The sequence below is a fragment of the Palaemon carinicauda genome, chromosome 4 (assembly GCF_036898095.1).
Source record: "Palaemon carinicauda isolate YSFRI2023 chromosome 4, ASM3689809v2, whole genome shotgun sequence".
NCBI classification, from domain to species: domain Eukaryota; kingdom Metazoa; phylum Arthropoda; class Malacostraca; order Decapoda; family Palaemonidae; genus Palaemon; species Palaemon carinicauda.
In genome coordinates this window covers 37,344,311-37,361,894 of record NC_090728.1, presented here as the reverse complement: position 1 = coordinate 37,361,894, position 17,584 = coordinate 37,344,311, and the positions used below count along the sequence as shown (strand labels likewise).

At 41.0% G+C, this 17,584-nt stretch overlaps 1 protein-coding gene across 1 annotated transcript in view; it reads left to right on the top strand.

Annotated features, from left to right (window-relative positions):
* The window catches only part of LOC137639905 (uncharacterized oxidoreductase TM_0325-like), a 56,131-nt gene extending 39,006 nt beyond the window's left edge, over positions 1 to 17,125 (top strand). The window contains exons 4-6 of the mRNA XM_068372180.1: positions 10,960 to 11,126; positions 11,563 to 11,733; positions 16,938 to 17,125. Of these exons, the coding sequence (XP_068228281.1) occupies positions 10,960 to 11,126; positions 11,563 to 11,733; positions 16,938 to 17,096 (497 nt within the window). The 3' untranslated portion in view covers positions 17,097 to 17,125. The remainder of the gene's footprint in view (positions 1 to 10,959; positions 11,127 to 11,562; positions 11,734 to 16,937) is intronic.
* The last annotated feature ends 459 nt before the right edge of the window (positions 17,126 to 17,584 follow it).

Here is a 17,584-nt window from a genome sequence, read left to right as displayed (position 1 = left end):
TAAGGCTGTTAGAGCAATTTATATGAATTATATTGCAAAATGTGCTTGAAAAAAAATAACCCCTAGGGGTAAAGGGTTGGAAAGTTCCAAATAGCCTGGGGGTAAAAGGGTTAAGGAAAGAGGAAGTTAAAAGATTGCTTAGAATGCAACCATAACTTTGATGTTCACATTTTGTCAGCTGATGTTTATAAACAAAAGTCACAGCATTTCAGTTTAAATTGCTTTTATTTTAATGAATTCATTTTTAAAGCACCTGTAATAATACAATAATACCAGCAATAAAAATAAAATAAGTATGCATGGAGTTTAGTGCAGGTGAAAGTACCTAGCATAAGCTGGGTTATATTAGCCCAAGCCTTCAGTAGGTCTCAAACTTTACCTACGATCTATAAGACACAGGGCAATTTTCTTAGCAAAATTTTGGGGAAAAAAGGGCCTCCTATGGGCCGTCAAATATGGTAATTGTAATTTAACTTTTCAGCTTTTTTGCCGGCGGAGGGTGCGCATAACCTCAGATAGTCCGCTCCCCATCGGGGAACCCCCTTCCCGCGGGAGTGTTGAGTGGTTCTCCTGAGTAGTTTGTTTTGTGAGCAGAATTAATTTATTGTAATTCTTGTTTTGTTACAGTTTTTACGCTGCCGCTCTCTTTCCATTGATTTGTCCTGGGAAGTGAGTGCACAGTCCTTATCTTGTCTGTTCTCTCAGGGGACACCTTTCCCATCCGCGGATTAGGTGCTTCTCCCTAGGGAGTTTTTTCTTGCATAATTTGTTTTTATTTTTCTTCAGTTAGCGATGCTGTACTTCTTCGTTCGGCTAAGATAGCCAACTTTAGAAGAGCCTTGCTGTTTATTCCTATGGAACCTGCTGTCACTGAGCCGTCACTTTCCTGTTCTCCTGTGCCTGTGGCAGCTCCTGAACAGCACGCTCCGGCTACATTTTCTTAGGTAGTGCTCGATGTAGACCTTCAACTTGAGCAAGGCTTATTGAAGGGAAGCAAAGAGCACTGCTCAGAGGTCTGCTCCCAGGGGTTGGACTACTTTCCCTTCCGAGGGAGAGTTATCCTTCTCAGGTGTTTTACTGTTCCTTCCGAGGGGAAAACTTCCCTTCATCATCCCTGTCTTGAAACCTTCCTACTTGCGGGGAGAATTGCCAACAGCTATATCTCATCGGCTGTTGCAGTTTCTTCGCCAAAGACTACACTTCCCCCCCATGCTGAGCCGACTCTTCTGTCGAGGGCGGAGCAAAGTCCAAGGCAAGTCTCTCTTGCGGATGATCACCTCTCCCGTTTGCGAGAGACAACTCTTCGGAGACCTTCTAGAGATCTTGCTGTTGAGCAGTCTTCCCTGCGGAGGATTGTCATCGCCATCGGCAAGCTCGCTGAGTTTTTAGTCCTCTTCATTGTCTAAGACACGCTCTTTCGCCTTTGGTAAAAAGACATCTGTTTGGCTTGTCGTTGACATCTGCTGAACGATCCCCTTCACAGGATCGTCAAGGAGCTTACCTTTCGCCCTCCACCTCTCCGACCTCTGCCATCGAACTGCTGTTCATGGCTCTCCGCCACCCATTGAATCTCCGGTTTTCCTGTCCTGCCATCGACGACTGGGATAACGTCGCCGATTGCTAGCTTGCCAGTCGCCAATCATCAGCTTGCCAATCGTTTCCTGTCCTGCCATCGAAGACTGGGATAACGTCGCCCATTGCCAGTCGTCAATTTCCAGCTCTCCGATCGCCGATCACCAATCATCAGCTCAAAAATCGCCAACTCGTCTTTCACAGATCATCGATCTCCAGTTTTGCCGATCGCCAGTCGTCAGCTTGCTAAATCGCCGATCGTTGACTTCATCCATTCCCCGCCCTTGATCTTCGTTAACAGGCCATCAGACTAGTCTTGCCCAGCAGACTCGTCCCGTCAGCAAGATTCGTCTTGTTCAGCAGACTCTTCATTTCTAGTCGACTCGTCTGCAACTCCCGACGGAGATCCCGAGAGAACCCCCTCAGCGAATCTAAACAGCTACATGAACATCTTTCGCAAAACAGCATCTTCGCTGCGGCTTCATACCTGGAAACTATCCAACTCCTCTCTCAGGGAGTCTCTCCTGCAACAGGTTGCAAAAAGAATGTCTGGATACCTGGATAGATCTTTGGCTTTGGCCAGTCCAGGCTAAGAGGACTGTAAGTTGGTACCATGGAAGGGGTATCCTTCCCATCGATACCAGTATGCCAGCATTAGTGTTCTTTCTCGGTTACCTTCTGGAGGAAAGCTTCTCTGTCTCGGCAAGGAAAGGCCATCGCTAGTCCTCGAGCCTCGCTTTCAGACCGGAAGGACTTAACCTTCCTCCAATTCAGCATACGGAGTTTCGAGCCGAGGGACCCTTAGTAGGAAAGAAGACCTTGTTCAAAGACTACAAGCAGCAGAGGTCTCCTGACCTTGATGACAGGTCTCCCGCTCATGTTGGCTTCTGCCAAGAGAGTCGGCGAACCCCATGGAACATCCTTGACGTCTCGTATTCACAACGATAGACCAAATAATGCTTGACCTAGTTTCTGGCAGCTCAGATCCCAGAATCAGAACCCTTCACTCTGGGAGTCCTTCGCAACGTCGCCAATGATCCAGATCAACGGTTACTATGCCAAAGAGAAACTGGAGGCCCTTTCTCAAGGAAACTACGAGTGCTCGCCCCAAGTGTCAAAACTTCATCAGCACGGTAAAGGTCACTAGAAGGATCACGAAGAACACCATCTCTGACTGAATTCACCAGGTCATTAATCTTGCACTGAATCCAGATCCTCCTCTGACACTTCAACTCAAAGCACACGGCATTGGGGTCATTGCTACGAGCCCTGGTGTTCAAACAAAACTACTTTTGGGCGCAGGTTTTACAAGCGGGCATGTGGAAACATCAAACGACCTTCACCACCCACTACCTGGAAGACTTAACCCACAGGAGACGGAATGTGTTCTCTATCGGTCCAGTGGTGGCTGCACAACAATTGGTTTAACACTTCAAACTCCTTGATGGACAAGTAGCAGGAGGTTGAAGGCATTGGTTACCCAGTTTTAGTCTTGAGTAAATGAATAAGAATGACTGGCTTTTTCTTTTCTTCATCCTCCCCTCTTGAGGAAATTAGCATCCAGGTTCCTCTGCACAGCTGACCTCAACTAACTGAAGGTAAACCATTGTTCCCTTGTTTAACCTGGTATTATGTCAATACTTTTACGTCCCCATACCCTGGCGAGGTGGTATTGGGTATGTCTTGGTGACCTCGGACGATTCTTATGACTTTGAAGAACTCTTACCTTGAGAGCCACATTGCTAGTATCGCAAACTCGCTGCTTGTGAAAGCCACAGACCATGCATAACAAAGTTTTAGCGAGGTGTAGGGTTTCCACCTACTATGTGCTAATACGCATAAAGGGGAATCCCCGGGTAAAAGCCAAAAAGCCAGATTGGCATGGACGTCCACCCTCCTAACTAGTGAGTCAACCCCTATGAATATCGTTGGTTTGTATTCCAGTTATGGAACCAATTACAAATTTGGAAGTAATTTGTATTTTTCCAAACGATAACTATAGCAATTTATACAGATTTGTCTGCCAACCCAGTCCCCCTAAAAGTCCGACCTCCAAGCAAAGTGAGTTACAGTGACAGGTGTGTGAGGGAGAGGGGTATCTACTGAACCTCCCTCCCCCGCTAACTAGCGGTATGGGTGGTTAACCCTCCCTAAAAGTCTAATTTTTCATCTTTCAGCTCTGCTGAAAGTAATACGCTTATAAATAGCTACAGGTGTGTATCGTTATGATAAATACAAATTACTTCCAAATTTGTCATTTTTCAATATTAAACTTAGCCAGTGATTATATAAGCTGCAACTCTGTTGCTCGACAGAAAACTCTACGTTCAAAATACGCCAGCGATCGCTATGCAGGTAGGGGGTGTACATCAACAGCGCCATCTGTCTAGCAGGTACTCAGTACTCAATGTAAACACAGAACCAATTTTCTCTGTCGGGCTACCGGCAAGACCTACTAATACGCTGTTACTAACTGGATTTGTTTTCACAACTATTTGGTGAAGTACACTATTCTAGTTTTGAGCTTTCGCTATGCAGGTGTTTTATCTTCATCTCAAAACTTGAAATCGTTTTAGATAGATTTAATTAGGGTGACAAAGAGAGTATGGACTCTCTTTCACTTTTAAATGGCCGACCCTTCCCTTAGACGGAAGTGTGTTTAGGTTTTTAGTAATTTTGCTTAACACGTTATAGATCTATATATTTTATATCTCTCCGCCTTTATTAGGCCTCTTCGATTAACTTTCCATTTATTATAAACATATAAAGATAATTTTTGTTTTGTTTATATGCGACCTTTCCTGATAGTAGGCGGTCCTAACTTGGAACCGAAGTTAATCAACGTTGAGCCCGTTATATCGTATTTAGCCTTTAAAGAATTTAAAACTTTTTAAATTTAATGTTTTATGAAAGAATTTCTTTGATAGTCTTCGTACTGTTTTCAAAGATGAACTAACGTTTAGTTTTTTAGACTACGCAGTTGTTGACGTTCAGGACGTTCAACATGCGCTCTATCGTTACGATAGAGAGAGAGTGTATCACGGTTTCACTTTGCAGTAAGAGTAAATCGATTCTGACGTTTTGTTCATTCTTTCTTAGCTTAAATGTTTTAAATTCTAAATTAAAGGAACTTTTTATTGGAAAACCTTTCAGTTTTTTTCCTTTAGTCAAATAACATGTTTTTTTGACGATATATAATTGGGCTCTTCTCTTAGGTGCGAAATCAAGAGAGAGAGAGAGATAGAGACGGAGGGAGAGAGAGGAGAGAAAACGTTCCGTTCAAGCGGGTAACGTTGTTCTCGTGTTTCTCTCGTCCCTAGTCGCTGTACGGGGAAGAAGGTAAAACGTTTCTAGGGTTTTATTCTTGTCCCCAGGCTATGTGCGGTGAGAGATTGTAAACGTAGTTTATTTGAACTAGTGTCTAGTCTCTTTCCCAGCCACTGAATTTTTTATCTTTATATATGTTTTCTGTTTTTTGCTAGAGCAATTACTACCTTTTAATGAGGGTAGAATTGCGTGTTTCAGGTAGAAATCAGTAAAAGTTTCGATTTCAGTGAAATAAGTGCAAAACAGAAAATCAAAGTGATAAAGTGATATGCGCAAAGTGTTACAGTGTTGCGTCCGAGGGTTCGTCTGTTCGTGCCTGTCGTTCACCTAGTCCGGGACCTCTTGCAAGCTCCCAAGCCCAGGGGAGAAGTAATGTCGAACGACTTATGGGTTCGTCAGGCCTTGATCAACGAACAGACGTTTCCCTCCGTGGTTTCGGGCGTATCTACCCAAGATCGCCCCACCCACACAAAGACGAGAGAGCCCTTTTATTTCTCGTCTGCGGAAGAGGTTTCTCGTAAGAAACCATGGACCAAGGTCTCGCAGCTTATTAAGCGCAAGTCGGTCCCTTCCGCGCAAGTCCAACGGCCCAGTTGTAGCCACTGGGTCAGTTCGGACTCGCTGCAGTCTTCCGACGACTGTTCACCTCCTAAGAGAGGCAAAGCGGTACCGCATCAGGCAGTCACACCGTCTGTTGCCGCACCTGCTCCTGCAGACCCCAGTGGTCTTTGCTGCAGACCATGCAGTCTCAGTTAACGTCATTGATGCGGGACTTTCGTGCGGAGAAGGTTGACACTGCACCAACCTCTAGCCTACAACCACCACGGTTGTGCGTCCTGTGGACGCTGAGGCAACCTTCTGCCGCACTCCAGCTGAGAGAGTCCCGCCACCCATGCGTTCCAGTGTACCCTGCCAGCCGCATGTTGACGTTCAGTAACGCACGGAACCTTCCGTTGACGTTCGCGAGGTACAACAACAGTCTAAGTTGTTTTGTTTTGACGCGGTGCGTCAACCTCCGCATTCTAGAGTTGTTTTGACTGCTCAGTATAGACAGTCAAAGCAGTCTCGAGTGAACACTGTATGTCCTCACGCACCTGTTGTGGTTGACAGTTCAGTTGTTGACAGTTCACAGACTGTCAAGCAGTTACATGACGTTGCCTTCTGGTCTGCTACTAATGCACCAGTGAGAGACTCACTGAGGTAACCTAGCTTTTATCGGACAAGGTTCCTGTAGATGAGAAAGTGCTGTTCTCCCTCCTACTGATATTCCCTTGAGGACTCTGTCATTTGGAGAGGAGCCTTAAGCTGCTTAGCCTCCTATGGACTTTAATTAAATCATGATGATTTTTTTAAGGATCTTCGTCCGGATCTTGTAACTGCTGCTCCTCGTTCGCCTAAACGTCAGAACTTACACTAGGCCTAGCTACTTCGAAGCCGTTGTTTTTAAGCTAGTGCTCTCTCGCTCTCCTAGAGAGCGTTACGTTGGCTAGGCGACTGGTTTTTGCACCAGGAGGAGTTTTAGGGATACAGCCTTTGTTTTCCCTTCTTTTAAACTGGCTTATAGAGCGAGAGTCTGATAGGACACGAGAGAAGTTCTCGGCTTGGGAGTTCATGCCTCTGCCCAGATAGACTTCTCAATTCTGGTAGACTCGCCCTGGCGCCTAGCCAGGAGACGCTCCAAGTTGTTTACAGGTCAACTTCTCAACTTTTGTCGAGCCTTTGAAGTTTTGCTGTACTATTATGTCACACATAACAAAGCTTTCAGGGATGGTAAATGGTTCCGCCTCAGTCGCTAACCCCGTCTGTTGCCACACCTGCTCCCGTAGACCCTGATGGGCTTTGCTGCAAGACATGCAGTCCAAGCTTGCGTCCTTGATAGAGGACTTAAATGCGGAGAAGAACCTTCTGGCCAACAACCTTCCAACCGGTTGGTTGTGCGCCCTGTTGACGCTGAGGTAACCTACTCGCGTCTGCCAGTTGAGGTGGTTCCTCCTTCTGGCCAACAACCTTCCAACCGGTCGGTTGTGCGCCCTGTTGACGCTGAGGTAACCTACTCGCGTCTGCCAGTTGAGGTGGTTCCTCCACCGATGCGACCCAGTGTGGGTTGCCAGTCGCACGTTGACGTTAAGCGACGCTCGGAGGTGGTTGTTGACGTTCAGGACGTTCAACAACCAGCAGAGGTGACTTGTTGTGACGCAGTGCGTCAACCTCAGCAACCCGGTAGGGTGTTGACTGCACAACCCAGACAGTCTAGACAGTTTCGGGTTGACGCTGTACTTCCTCGCGCACCCATGGTTGTTGACAGTTCACAGACTGTGCAGCAGTTCCATGATATTGCGTCCGGCTCCGTCACGCATCCACCAGTGCGACCGGATTCAGCGAGTCAGACGTTGCCCACTCCGTTGCCGTTTCCTCATCAGTTTCGGATGAGGAACCCTCTGATGAGGACGTTGCTGAACAAGACGATCAGCCCCCAGCCCTGCTATCCATCCAGAAGATGCTGAAGAAGGAACGCTGCCCAGTCAGGCTGTGGATGAGTCTGGTAGGGACACTGTCATCCGTGGATCAATTTGTGTCACTAGGAAGACTACACCTCCGTCCTCTTCTATACCATCTAGCTTTTCACTGGAAAAAGGACAAGACGCTAGAAGCGGTCTCGATCCCGGTTTCCGGAAAGATAAAGTCTTGTCTGACTTGGTGAAAGGACTATATCAACCTTAGAGAGGGTCTTCCCCTGACTGTTCAGACTCCCAACCACGTTCTCTTCTCGGACGCATCGGACGTAGGCTGGGGTGCGACATTAGACGGTCGGGAATGCTCGGGATTATGGAACTCGAGTCAAAGGACTATGCATTTCAACTGCAAGGAGCTACTGGCAGTAAGTCTGACCTGGAAAAGCTTCAGGTCTCTCCTTCAAGGCAAAGTGGTGGAGGTGAACTCGGACAACACCACGGCTTTGGCGTACATCTCCAAGCAAGGAGGGACCTACTCTCTGACATTGTACGAGATCGCAAGGGACCTCCTCACCTGGTCAAAAGGTCTAGACATATCACTAGTAACGAGGTTCATCCAAGGCAACTTGAATGTCATGGCAGATTGTCTCAGTCGGAAGGGACAAATAATTCCAACAGAATGGACCCTCCACAAGGATGTATGCAAGAGACTTTGGGCCACCTGGGGCCAGCCAACCATAGATCTCTTCGCAACCTCGATGACCAAGAGGCTCCCAATATTTTGCTCACCAATCCCGGACCCAGCAGCAGTTCATATAGATGCCTTTCTACTAGATTGGTCACATCTAGATCTATATGCATTCCCTCCGTTCAAGATTGTCAACAAGGTACTGCAGAAGTTCGCCTCTCACGAAGGGACAAGGTTGACGCTAGTTGCTTCCCTCTGGCCCGCGAGAGAATGGTTCACCGAGGTACTTCGATGGCTAGTAGACGTTCCCAGAACACTTCCCCTAAGGGTGGACCTTCTACGTCAGCCACGCGTAAAGAAGGTACACCAAGGCCTCCACGCTCTTCGTCTGACTGCCTTCAGACTATCGAAAGACTCTCGAGAGCTAGAGGCTTTTCGAAGGAGGCAACCAGAGCGATTGCTAGAGCAAGGAGAACATCCACCCTTAGAGTCTACCAATCGAAGTGGGAAATCTTCCGAAACTGGTGCAAGTCAGTATCCGTATCCTCGACCAGTACCTCTGTAACTCAAATAGCTGACTTCCTCTTATATCTGAGGAAAGAACGATCTCTTTCAGCTCCCACTTTCAAGGGTTACAGAAGCATGTTGGCATCAGTCTTCCGTCACAGAGGCTTAGATCTTTCCAACAATAAAGATCTACAGGACCTCCTTAAGTCTTTTGAGACCACGAAGGAGCGTCGTTTGGTTACACCTGGTTGGAATTTAGACGTGGTACTAAGATTCCTTATGTCAGACAGGTTCGAACCGCTACAATCAGCCTCCCTGAAAGATCTCACCTTAAAGACTCTTTTCCTGGTATGCTTAGCCACAGCTAAAAGAGTCAGTGAGATTCATGCCTTCAGCAAGAACATCGGATTCTCATCCGAAACGGCTACATGTTCTACAACTTGGTTTTCTAGCCAAACACGAGCTGCCTTCTCGGCCTTGGCCAATATCGTTCGATATTCCAAACTTATCGTATGGTTGGAAATGAACTAGAAAGTCTTATGTCCTGTAAGAGCTCTTAAGTTCTTTTTAAAAACCTTTACGAGGCCCATCTGAAGCTTTATGGTGCTCAGTTAAGAAACCATCTTTGCCTATGTCAAAGAATGCTTTATCCTATTTTATCAGACTGTTAATACGAGAAGCTCATTCCCATCTGAATGAGGAAGACCAAGCTTTGCTGAAGGTAAGGACACACGAAGTTAGAGCTGTCGCAACTTCCGTGGCCTTTAAACAAAATAGATCTCTGCAAAGTATAATCGACGCAACCTATTGGAAAAGCAAGTCAGTGTTCGCGTCTTTTTATCTTAAGAATGTCCAGTCTCTTTACGAGAACTGCTACACTCTGGGACCATTCGTAGCAACGAGTGCAGTAGTGGGTGAGGGCTCAACCACTACAATTCCCTAATTCCATAACCTTTTTAATCTTTCTCTTGAAATGTTTTATTATTGTTTTTGGGTTGTCCGGAAGGCTAAGAAGCCTTTCGCATCCTACTTGATTTGGAGGGTGGTCAAAGTCATTTCTTGAGAAGCGCCTAGATTAGAGGTTTTGATGAGGTCCTGTTGTATGGGTTGCAACCCTTGATACTTCAGATCCTAGGGGTCGCTCAGCATCCTAAGAGGATCGCGAGGCTCCGTAAGGAAGACGTACTTAAAAAGGCAGAGTAATTGTTCAAGTCGACTTCCTTACCAGGTACTTATTTATTTTATGTTTGTTATTTTGAATAACTGCTAAAATGAAATACAAAATACTTAGCTCATAATAATGTAAACAAGTAATGCTGGTCTCTACCCACCCCCCTGGGTGTGAATCAGCTTATATAATCACCGGCTAAGTTTAATATTGAAAAATGTTATTTTTATTAATAAAATAAATTTTTGAATATACTTACCCTGTGATTATATATTAAAGGACCCTCCCTTCCTCCCCAATAGAGACCCAGTGGACCGAGGAGAAAATTGGTTCTGTGTTTACATTGAGTACTGAGTACCTGCTAGACAGATGGCGCTGTTGATGTACACCCCCTACCTGCATAGCGATCGCTGGCGTATTTTGAACGTAGAGTTTTCTGTCGAGCAACAGAGTTGCAGCTTATATAATCACCGGGTAAGAATATTCAAAAATTTATTTTATTAATAAAAATAACATATTTATCTATAATGATTGGTGTGTCTTCATTATTTCTGGATTCCAGTAAGCAATGAGGTGGTGTGAGGCCCCTCTGAACACAATTCCCATGGCTAAAGAGTGCTAACTGTACTATGGTATGTTTATATTTATCATTAGTGCAATATTAACTCTCTCTGATCCTTAGAGGTGGGCTCCCAAAACTCACCTATGGTGAAAGACACACTGAGTGCTTATATGCATACCATATTTTTATTTCAACACTTTTGTAATCAATTTTTCATGGTATGCTAATAAAGGTATTATTTTGAATCTGAAACTGCTAAAGTAAAAGATCCAAGTTATGCAATTAAGTTTCATGAAAAATTTCTTTTGGCAATAAATATCTTTTGACCATATTGAAATTGTAGAGTTCAGAATGCAGGTTCCATTTGTTAGCTTAGATTGCATACCCATTTTAGCTTGCAAGATTTTGTTTTTAAAAACTTTTTTATTTTTTTATTTATTTTTTTTTTAGGTTTGCATGAGTTTTTTTCACAATTTATCACCCGATTTATTTATAATTTTTATTTATTTTTATTTTATTCCTTATTTCTCCATTTCAGTTTTATTGTGAGCTGCTTCCGCTCTTGGTGCCCTTCCCTTGAGCTTGATGCATTATACTGTCCCAACTAAGGTTATCACTTTTTTTTATGGTAAACAAAATAAAATAAAATATAAAGATAACATTACTTATTTTTTTATTGCAGGAATATTAGTTAGTGGTGGCATTGAAACAATTTCAATGGAAGATTATGACAGACAGATGGACATAAATGTTCGTTCTTTGTTCTTGATGATGAAATTAGCTCTGCCTCATATCCTTCAGCGAAAAGGGAATATAGTTAATATTTCTTCAGTGACTGGACTGAGAGCTGTAAGTATGATTTATAGTTTTATTGGGAAAATTGTAAAATAGGAATGGTAGAAGCATACTGACATGGGAAATAAAATTTCCTTTTATTATTAATGTTTTAAGTTCTATGTTCAGGTACACAGTATTTATATAGATAATCAGGTAATTTCTTTAACAGCATTATGCCAATTCAGTTATAATATCCTTGCAAAAAGGTATTGAAAAATCCTTAATACAATACTGCAGTGGAATAAACTTTGATTTTTCTTTTAATTCATTTATTTGCCAATGAAACTACAGTATAGTACAATAGTGTACTTGATTTCTTTAGAAAAAGAGAATGAAGTGTGTAGATAATTTTTTTTTTTTTTTTTTTTTTTTTTTTTTTTTTTTTTTTTTTTTTTTTTTTTTTTTTTTTGTCAAACATAAAAGTGTCTAACGAGTGTGCATCTTTCAGTTTCCTGGAGTAGTAGCATACAATATGAGTAAAGCTGCTGTAGATCAATTGACTCGCTCTGTGGCTTTAGAGGTTGCTGATCGTGGAGTTCGTGTTAATGCAGTTAACCCTGGTGTTATTGTAACTGAAGTCCATAAAAGATCTGGCATGAATGAAGAGGCCTATAAGAAAGTAAGTTCAATGTTATAAAAGCCTATATGGAATGTCATGGCATAATCTAAAATAATTAACATGCAATGCCCCCCAATTAAAAGTACGTTTTATGTTGCATTAGATTAGAATGCCAAATACTGTAGTTTATTATTGCTAAGGAATTTTTTGCCGAATACATCAGTGTTAAATCAGGTTTTTTGGTCATTATCTTTCCTCACGCACATTTAAATGAGGATTGTTGAGTAAACATATTCTTGGCAATGCAAATATGCTTGAATTCATCACAAACCCATTACTTCTAAATAGCTTTTACTGTTTATGTGCAACCCTAGGATAGTCTATGACTGGTTGAAAGAAAAGATAGTCTTCCTATCTTTGTAGATTAATGCATGCTGTAGGTCTTACAGAAGCATGGTATCTCAATTCGTGCGTGGCTGTAAGCAGATTAAATATTGTCTTCACCCATAAATTACCTCTGAGACTTTTTCTCTTTTATTTTCCACTTTACTAAATGTTAGCCTTTTGGGGGATTTTTAGGAGAGAAATAAAATTTGTTTGTAGTGATTGAGTAAGAAATAAAGGACTTTTAAGGGCAATCTGAGGCTAACGTTCTTTTCAGTAAGCTTGACATTGAGGTAGTTTTTTTCAGATTGAGAATCTGTTACCTGCCAATACAAACTGCATTTTTTTAGTTCCAGTGCTTCATTTGCATACTTTAAATTATTACATACTATTCTTAAGTACAGTCCCACAATCTCTTTTTTTTTTTACATGTCTGTTTGGCTTACTCTTGATTAAAATTATCACTCCAAACAACACAGGATTTCCAATTGTGTGCCTTGTTAAGTGGCTAAGATTAACTACGATAGTCTCATAGTAATCATACTATAAAGTTGTTCTCATAGTCAGGTCAAACCATCTCGATTTTCTAATAGTGTTAGTAGTAAGCTTCTTGTGTCCCCTTCTTTGATCTACTTTTAAATCAAAACAACAGTTTAGATTCTTGGAGGAGAAACTGGTTCTGTGGGCTGGATGATACAAAAATTTATCTGTTTAACTCAAGTAAATGGCTACTAAGAAGATTAAAAGCCATACACATCTTTTATGATATTTTACTTTTTCAAAACTGACATTTCACCATTCAATACAGGTTTTTATTCCTGTATTTGAGACAAATTAACTGTTTTGATTAACTCTGGTTGCTAAGACACTCATGCTTCAAGACTGTCCCCCATCAGATAGATGAATTTATAAAACTATAATTCATACCAAATATTCCATTATCATCTCTCGTTGGTTTGGGTATGTAGGGTTCATACAAGAAGTTAATTGTGAGTATTTACCTGGCAGAATATCACAATTCACAGATCAAACGAGAACTTAGTCCACTGGGTGTATTCAATTACTTAACTCATCAGAAATTCCATAACTTCTGTATAATTCTTTAATAAACCTTAACATAAATTCTTCCAGGCTATATGAATCTGAGACTTCCACCAGCAAAATCAAAAGAGGAAAAGCAAATTCCCAACCCCTTGTATCAATCTTAAAACTATCTCTGAGAGGAGATGACCAAAATAAAATTTGTTTAAAAAACTACTCTCCATTTGCATCAAACTGTCCTGTGAGATCTGAAATTACCCTGGTGTTGATGACTGAAATTTCCCTTGATGTCTTAAGATTTTCTTGGCATAAAACCACTTAAGAAAAAAGGAAGCAGAACAGAGAAACAGGGCAAAATATTTGCTATTTCACATGAGATGGTTACTGCAGGATTAAGAACTAAACATTATGAGATCTTAAGATTTGACTTCCAGCAGTTTTTATATTTTAAAGGAGTAGCTAAAGTACTGCACTAAATTTAAGAGAAGTACTCTCATTGGTGTGGAATGCCGTCATGCACTGGTGCCTTGTCAGCTTTGTGTTTATGCGAGTATTCACAGCCTTCTTCATGGTCTCCTAGACCCTGTAAACCTCTTCTTTACCAGCATCCATGGTGCTAGTTGAGAAAACTGAATTGACACTGGATCCAGCTGGGTTTGACCAGCGTCACACAACTTATGGATTGTAGGAAGAGATCATTTATTTTTAGTCATTATAAGAGACAAAGGATGTGTTATTGGAGGAAATGAAGACTTTGAGGCTAAAGAAATACCCACAGCTAAGCCTAAGACCACTCTTATAGCACCTTCTTAAAGGTATTACTCCCTTTGATCCGTCAACCAATCAATACAGATAGGAAAGGTAAGATCAGATACACACCTCTGATCCCAGCAACCACTGCACAGCTCTTGTGGGTCCTAAACTTATTGCTGGTAATCGTGTAGACTGAGGAAACTCATGGAAATCCAATATTTATCTCCTAGCAACTAGTATTGCAGAGGTTTACAAGCAGGCAAAGACCTCCAAGTGTGTTCTTTGTAACTCTGGTGGTAGATAAATTAACTTTTCTACGAACTTCTTATCATTCCCTCCAAAAAAGATAGGATCCATAACATTCACCAGGTGGAGCTCCTAAGATTCACTGAGTAACTCAATTCAAAGACCCATTTCTGAATTATGTTTCTGCTTCAGAACACCATTTGGGACATGTACAGGATCTGGCAAAAATAAAAATGAAAAAGACATGTCTATCCAAATGGAGCCCCAATCTCTTAGTTATGGAGACATCTTCCAGCACCTTGGTTTCATCCGATAAAAGTGGTGCAAGACCTCCTACCAATTAGTTATGACCTGTAACTCATCTTGAAATTTCCAGCACTGCCCCCAGTTTTGAAAGAGGATAAAAGAAATGTAAAAATGTTATAAAATCATAGGGTATGACATAGCCAAATTAGGTCTTTATGCTTAGATGGAACATCCAAACATCTTGTCTGACTCCTTTAGACTTGATTGTTAAAAAATAAATTAGGAGAAAATCAATATGCTAATTTCTTCCCAGTCATCTACTATCTAATTGGCAGTTCTAGTCCAAGGTCATACTGAAGGAGACTTTGTCGTGCTGTGGCACATTGCTTCTGAAATATCATCATTGGTGATGTCTTGTAGCATGAATCTATTCTGGTTTAGACATACCAAAAATTTGGCTGTCATGATTGAAGTGCCAGAGTCCTAATGTGGTATGGTCGTTACTATTGTACTGTATTGCTAGACCTAGCATTCACATGATCCTGATCCTGGCTTAGGCTTGGACTAGCCCAATATTTTCAGATGCAGATTATGGCATAATGTGAATCTGATGTTGCAAAGGTTATAGCTCAGCCCTTTTTCTAGAATTTCCTGTATGTCTGGCATGGTCCCATGTACTTGATGTGGTTTTTGGTTCTTGAATTGGTACATAGGAGGAATCCCACATTGGGTAAGGTCCCATATTCTTGATGTCATTTGTTCTGGGACAGTTCCCTGGGAGCAGAGTATGTCTTGGTGTCATTGCGTTCTTGGTACAATCATGTTGGTGGCAAGGTTGTGTTCTTGATATGACCATGATCCTGATAGGCTGTGGAAGAATTAGAACTTATTGCTCTAAGCTGAGAAACAGCTAATCTAAGTATTGTAGAACATAACTGCTGAATAGTACAATCAAGAATAGAGACTTTGCAGAAAAAGTAAAAATAAAAAGTCTCCTCCAGTAGCTCGTGTTCCCTTGACATTAGAAGTGACATTATTTTTGACAAGAGAGCTGTTGAATGAACTGGATCAGCACAGGTGAGAGCAAGAAATGAAATGTACATTAGGTTGATAATCCTTCCAAAGCTTCAACGTAGTCATGGCCTTAATCATCACCAAGACTGAAAATGGCGGAAGATCTTTCCTTGAGCAAACTGACAATGTAGTAGCTAAGCTGAAAGACATTTCTTCCCCTAAACTTTGAAAGCTTATATATAAGTTGTGTAGTTCCTTTAACTGTACCACTAAATATGACTATAGTAACAATGCCAAAATTGCCTTTCCTGTACACTAATAGTACTGTACTGGTACTTAATCACAAAAAAAAATGTTAAGAATAAATCATTAGAAAAAGCTAATCAATAGTTTCACCAGACCAGAGGAATTGAACGTCAAGTATTTTATACATAAAAACATTGTGCATCCTATTTGTAAATGGAAATAAGTAGTTCAACCAACAAACATGATGAGGCAACCAGAAGAGTATCAAGTAACTGAAATATAACCAGGTACAACAAATGACAAAGAAGCCATATTTTGAGCACTGTAGAAACAATTGATGAACAAACAATACCATACATGGTTCCTAACTCCACTAAACATACCGAGAGCTGTGAAGAGAACGAAATAAATAAACCCTACTAATAGTGAATCATTAGGAACAATAGAAGTTTAAAAAGGTAAAATAATTTTAAAAATTAAAAGAAAACTTAAACAGATGGCAAGAAAATGTTAGGAGACTACTAACTAGTATGCTACTTAACTTGTCAACATTTTAGACAGCAAACTAAATGAAATATTAAAACAAATTTTTATGGAAATGGGGAAGAGTAACACTAAACTTGAAACATGAACGCTTTAGTTTTCTTCTCTTAGAATATAATAAAATCTTTACTTTCATGAGAGACTGTAAATTACTTAATGGTCTCTAAACATTATCCTATTAACTTCTGTTAGTTGTAGTTGGAACATCTGAATCCTATCTTTGTTAATTGCACCATTTTCTCAATTTCAACTTGAACGTTGACCCCTTGCTGATGAGATTTTTCACTGTTGTTTGAATCGTCATGAGGCTCTGTTCTCCTTATGTGAGAAAAAAAAATGTTGTTAGAACTCAAAGTCACAAGTGGCAGTACTGTTGGAGTGCTGGAAAGAATGAGCCTGTCATTTGATTGGAACCTAACTATCCAGTTATCCAGTCATGCATCCACCCACTTATCTGGCTTGATATTTAACCCAATGATTATGATTTAATTACTAGTAATGTATTTGTAGCTCCATTGAGTTCCCCCTTTTTAGGTCAGAGGAGTGATTTTACATTTTGGAGAAACGAACTGATTTCACTTTCATATTTTATTTTTCACCTTAGTGCCAGATGTACTTTGTGTTAAAAGTCTAATGATTGATTTAAATTATTCTTAGGTTTTCTGCAAGGAAGTGGCTAAATGAAGTTTTATTGTCATTGTAATTACTGTATGCTGTGAGAATTTTCAAGGACTTCTATCAAAACTTTACTCTTTGCTTTAATGACTAATGATTCTTTGCCCATTTTTCAGTTTCTAGAGCATGGCAAGTCAACTCATGCCATGGGCCGTGTAGGTGAGGTTCATGAAGTTGCTGATGCAGTCGTATTTCTAGCTTCTGATAAATCTTCTTTTATAACTGGAGCTAATATTCCAATTGATGGCGGACGCTCTATTATGTGTCCACGCTGAGAGAAAAATAAATATATGTACCCACTTAATTTTTCAGTATTATTTTACCTTATAAGGGACAACATTGATAGTAAATGACAATAGTCAGTATTATTTTACCTTGTAAGGGACAGCATTGATAGTCATTGAAAATATGTACTTATTATTGTGCATTAATGGAATTTTGATATTTTATAGTATAAATTATTGCATTAATGAAACTTGTTTTAATATGACCTAACCTTAGTTTTAGGAAATTTATCAATGCAAAAGGTATTTCAGGTATGAATAGCCAGGATTATACAGTAATACAAAATGCCCCTTAATTATGTTAGGAATATCGATAAATATGTATAGTACAGTAGTTCCTGTGTATGCCAACCTTTCGTCCTTTAAAATAGAGATATGTCTTAGTTGGTTAATGACAAGTGGTGCAGGAGGGGAAGCCTTGCCTACTGCCTGTCACAGAATAGTCAGTTGTCCCTTTGACCGAAAAGATTATAGACATA